At 38.4% G+C, this 5,468-nt stretch overlaps 1 protein-coding gene across 1 annotated transcript; it reads left to right on the plus strand.

The window, feature by feature from the left end:
- Window positions 1-4,279: 4,279 nt before the first annotated feature.
- On the plus strand, window positions 4,280-4,925 carry LOC108968779. Its single transcript, XM_018933019.1, has one exon. It carries the CDS (start codon window positions 4,361-4,363, stop codon window positions 4,751-4,753), a length of 393 nt encoding a protein of 130 aa, XP_018788564.1. The 5' UTR covers window positions 4,280-4,360; the 3' UTR covers window positions 4,754-4,925.
- The last annotated feature ends 543 nt before the right edge of the window (window positions 4,926-5,468 follow it).

Below are 5,468 nucleotides of genomic sequence, written 5' to 3' on the forward strand. Positions count from 1 at the left end.
TTAGTTTTAGGACTTACAAACAACCGTTATGTGAACAAAACTATAATACTCTCCTTAGCAACTTTGTTGCGAGAGTATAAAAATGGTGCCATTCAAACCGGGCGTTCAAATTTAAGCTCTTGTATGGGATATTTTGTATTTGTGAAGGATATTAAACTCGTAACTTGGGAGCAAACGAAGTAAATGTTTCTTCTCATGTTTCTTTAACTTATTCACAACAAAATAAATGTATATCAAAGACAACAACAAATATATTTCTGTAAAATAAATATGTACACGAAAAAAAATAGAAAACTCCACTAATTAAAATTTTGGAATKTATTAAAAAATTTAACAAATCTTAAAAACAAAAACTACAAATAAAAGAAATACTTTTTTAAATACCTTAAAAAAAAAACAACAAATACAAAAAATACCATACTAATTATGCGATTAAAATAAGTGAGTGCATGCTTGACTTAATTTGTTTCAACTTTAACAACAACGTCCTTGACTAAACACATACATACACATGTGTTTGTGTGTATGCTGGTGCATTCTTGCAATTACGGTATTCGCAAATAACCGTTGCCAAAGCAGCAGCACACTTCACTCGCCGATTTAGAGCGTTTAATTGTGGCATTCTCGCCCGGCCCTGAGTCGGTCACTTCATTTGCATATTATTCGAACGCGCGCGCTCAACCGGATTAACTAAGAGTTTGATTAAAGCACACATGCACATATATACATATGTATATCTATAGCCATATCTACATGGTTGTGTGTGTTTCTGCATAAAATATTATTATTATTGTTATGATTAAATATATTGAACGTTATAGTAATATGCTTTACTTTGTTGTAGTAAATTGTTGTTGTAGCCTTTTGCACTGCACTGCTGCGCTGGCACGTCAGCGCGCAAATTACTGCATAATTTAAAAAGTCACATTGCAGCGCTGGGTTGGGCTGCGCATGCGCATGCGCCGTAAACGGTCACAAATAATTAAAAACCAAAAGCAAAAACAACARMACAACATGCATATATAGTACATRTGTGTGTTGCTAGCAGAGGCAGGCCGTGTAGCGCTTAATTTATGCAGCACAAGAATTATTTTCGATTTTTTGTTGGCACTGCAATAACAAGAACAAACAGCGTGACCATTCTAAAATTGTTGCGATATTATTACACACGCACACACACACAGGCAAACACAAACATTGATAAATATTTGTATACAAATGCATGCTGCTTGGGCTGCAGCGCCGATTAAAATGTCTAAATTAATCAAGCAACAAAATCCGAAATCGCTTTGGCTGGGGTGTTATTACTCCGCGGCGCGATATTGATCGAGATAAGGCATTTAGCAGCAATAAGTGATTTATGCAGCCAGCGTGCGAATGCCTTTATGCATGTACTATGTATATAAATACCTATGTATGTGTTTGCGTGCCACCCGTTTCATGCGCTCATATGCTAATGCGTTGCTTGTTAAAGCGCATTAAACTGTTGGATGATTAACCGCTTGTCCGCAGCAAATTGACAAGTTTTGCTAAATTTATGCCTTATTATTAAACGCAACCATAATTTGTCAAAGCTCAATAAATTTAGATGGCATCGATAAGACAAATTGGTTGTTGCCTATTCGGATGGAAAAACAAGAAAAAACGTTAACTTCGGTTGCATCCTTCACAGGTGTATTTCTGTTAGTAACTATGTATTCTGTTTGTATGGAAGCTATATGCTATAGTAATCCGTTCTGAACAATTTTTTTTGGATATTATATTGTTACCTTAAGCAGTAATCCATGAAAAATTTCGTGACGATACGACGTCAAATGCGAAACTTTTCCATACAAGCACTTGATTCCGATCATTCGGCTTGTATGGCAGMTATATGCTATAGTGAGCCGATCTGAACAATTTCCTCTGATATTGCATTATTTCTATAAACAATAACTCATACCAAATTTCGTGAATATATTTTGTCAAATGTGAAAGTTGTCCATACAAGCATTTGATTGCGATCATTCAGTTTGTATGGCAGCTATATGATATAGTGGTCCGATATCGGCAGTTCCGACAAATGAGCAGCTTTTTGAAGAGAAAATGACATATGCAAAATTTCGAAACGATATCTTAAAACTGAGAGACTAGTTCGTATATATACAGACATACGGACATGGCTAAATCGACTCAGCTCGACATACTGATCATTTATATATGTATATACTTTATAGGGTCTCCGACGCTTCCTTCTGGGTGTTACAAACGTCGTAACAAACTTTATATACCCTGTTCAGGTATATAGTACTAATGAGCAAAAAATAGTAAGTCTTTGACGTGTTTTTTCGGCTTCGACTCAYTTTTGCCACGACATTCGCCCGATTAATGGTCTGTTTCTGAGTCGCAAGCGCAGATCCAAGACTCTTCGCTAGTAATAATACATACGTTTCATGACATCCCGATAATCTGAAAGCATTGCTTCAGAGACTTTGACACGACGTTTTGTTTCGAAAAAATTTAATAATTTTGGCGCCAACCATGTTTTCACTTTTCTTAGGCCCAAATGATCTTTCAAAATGATTTTTACTGATCTTGCGCATATTCCAACAATGCCAGTAAGATCTCTGACTGCTAATCGTCAATTTTCAAGTGTCATTTCCTTTATTTTGATCACTTCACTTTCAATGCTTCCGCACCATATAGCAGGACGGGAATGATGAAAAACTTGTAGAGTTTGATTTTTAATCGCAGAGAGAGGACTTTACTTTTAAATTGCCTACTAAGTTCAATGTAGCATATGTTGGTAAGTGGGGAGGTCCTTTCCGATCTTKCGTCATAAAGGCAGTTCCTTTTYGTGCTGTCGAAAAAGGTGTATCGATCTTCTTTTCCAGGTCTAAAGYCACACTAATTGGATCACATCAGTTTGTCGACGGTGGGTTTCGAGTTTCGCACACTACGCTCGATAAGGCTGTATATGCGATGTTAAGGAGGCTTATCTCACGKTAACTTGCAAAGATGCCTTTTTGCATATTGAGCAGACAACTCATATCGTGCAAAGTARCTGACCTTGCCAGCCKTATTTGAACAGCTCAACCTCTTTGGGTTCTACAAGTGTATGCTCAGGTCTTGAAACCTCCTGTTAGTCGCCGCATGTTTTCGCAGAATTTTCGGACATTACATCTGTCTGGCAGCTTGTTAGTTCTTCGTATTCACATTTCGACCTCTCTCTTTTTTTTCGTCTCGCGCTTCCCTCTTCCGTGCTCGGTATCTAACCCATCCCGCACGTGTTGTGGTCGATTGTAACGTTGCGAGGTAAACGCAGTCTGTTTTCTATGCACTGCGACACGGCACTCCTCATCATTCCACCTGTTCCTTTGGCTGTTCCGAACTTTTTTGTATTTGTTGACTTGTGTATCTTTGCCGCAACAAGATAGTGGTTCGAATCAATGTGGGGACCTCGGACTTAAGACGTGTCTGCCATCTATCGATCATGATAATATAATCAATTTTCAATCCGGAGACAGCCAGGTRGCTTGATRAATTTTTTTGTACTARAAACTAGTACTTSAGATAACCATATTTCGTTACCCGGCGAAGTCGATCAGCCACAACCCAWTTGAGGATKKTTCATCATGGAGGATACTGAATTCACCGACCGTTGTATCAAAGATAYCTACTTTGCCCACCCTGGCTTTAGACTTTAAAATCACTATTTTGATATCGTAGCGGGGCAGCTTTCATAGTTGCGCTCCAAACGCGAATCAACGATATTTTGTAGAATTWCGCTTTGATGYSAATCGTGGCTAGACGTTCATCCACCGGGGTAAATGCCATGAATCGGCGACGGAGTCTCTCTTCTAGTACTAATCCCACARCGAATTTGCGCTCATTTATATGGCGACTTTAGTAAATGCTACAAGGACCTACTAGTCTCAGTCCTTGTTCCTTTAATCATAGTTTTTGGACGGCGGWGATGKCAGCTTTTATTTTTACGAGGACATCAACCAACTGAGCAGCGGCACCTTCCCAATTAAGGGACCTCTTCCGAGGCTGTTGTTTGGTTTTCATTGTTATGTGACGGGTCCCAAACCCACCGCACAATCCCTGGGAGAGATATTAAGGGATATATTAAGCTTTATGAATTCTCTACGTTAGCAGGTAAATATCAGAACAATTTTTCCAAAACTAAACAATGAATATTTGGCTCCCTTCACAAATTATTACTTTGCAAATGTTTTTTCCTTTCAATTGGTTCTGAACTTTCAAAATTCAATTTCAGCTAACAAAAATGAATTTTTCTAAAATTAGTTGCAAAGTTTCAAATTTTTTGTATACATATTTTTCTRTTATTCCAAAAGTTTCATTTAAAAAATCCGCTATGACTGGAAATAAGAGCGATGAGGCGAACTCGCATGCTGCYGACAGTTCGGCGAACCCAAAATCCAAGGCCACCAATCCGTTCTTCATYTTTCTGCACGAGTTTCGCCAGAATCTAATGAAACGCGGCGCCTACAAGAACATGACAGCAAAGGAGATCGCCTGTGCTGCCGGCGAGCGCTGGCGTCAGATGTCGGCCGACGARAAGCTCAACTATGTGGTGTGGGCGCGGAAGAATCAGCAACAATTGGATCCGCGTTTGCGCGTGTCACCGGGAAAGACRGGGCAGCGCGAAGTGCATAGCAACAGAAGTGAGAGCAAGAGCGTGCAGCGCCGCGGATCTCGACAGAAAAAGGTCACTATGCAGAAACGTCGTCCSAGTTATATTAAGTGAAGTGGTGATTTGTCGCYAAACAAGGGGTTGMAGCAAGAGTTGCCTTACACTTTTTATCGCTGTTGAAAATTTTCTGGTGACACATCATTTTGTTGCTATTTCGTGTATTTTCTTATTATATGTCATTGCATTTTCTTATGTTTGTGACAGTAAAGGTATTTTATAAYCGTGAGTTACTGTGTTTCGTTTTTAAATGCTGCCTCCTTAGTGAATTWTTAGCATTTTGCTTTAAAGAGCACTGAAAATTCTCGAGAAGACGAACATTTTAGCGGATGAACTAATCTGAACTCACTACGCTATGAAAATACTTTATAGTCCTTTCTAAAAATGTGCATGTCAAATGTGCGAGTCCGTTAAATAGAGTTCAGTTCCGTTTCCTCCACCAATATCAGTAAAACTTGGTCGTTTCCTTGAAAGAATTCGTGAGTTACTTCTTTAGATTCTGTTTGCTTTGTCCAGAAACCGATATAGAATTTAATCCCTAAAATCTTGAAATATTGAGCTAGAGAGCGGRAAATCTGGAATTATATTCCTATTAAGATATGCCTCGACCATTTTTAAATTAAGCATTTTTGTATCAATACTACGTTCAATTTTCATATGTGTATATATTTTTTAACTTTAGGTTATAGTACTCAAATTTTGTGAGCATGTTTCTTTTCAAAAATTACTCGAGGAGTTTCAAAATACACAAATGCCTAATGCTCAGGGGAGA

The sequence above is a fragment of the Bactrocera latifrons genome, unplaced genomic scaffold (assembly GCF_001853355.1).
Source record: "Bactrocera latifrons isolate USDA-ARS-PBARC rearing strain unplaced genomic scaffold, ASM185335v1 scaffold_23, whole genome shotgun sequence".
Classification (NCBI taxonomy): Eukaryota; Metazoa; Arthropoda; class Insecta; order Diptera; family Tephritidae; genus Bactrocera; species Bactrocera latifrons.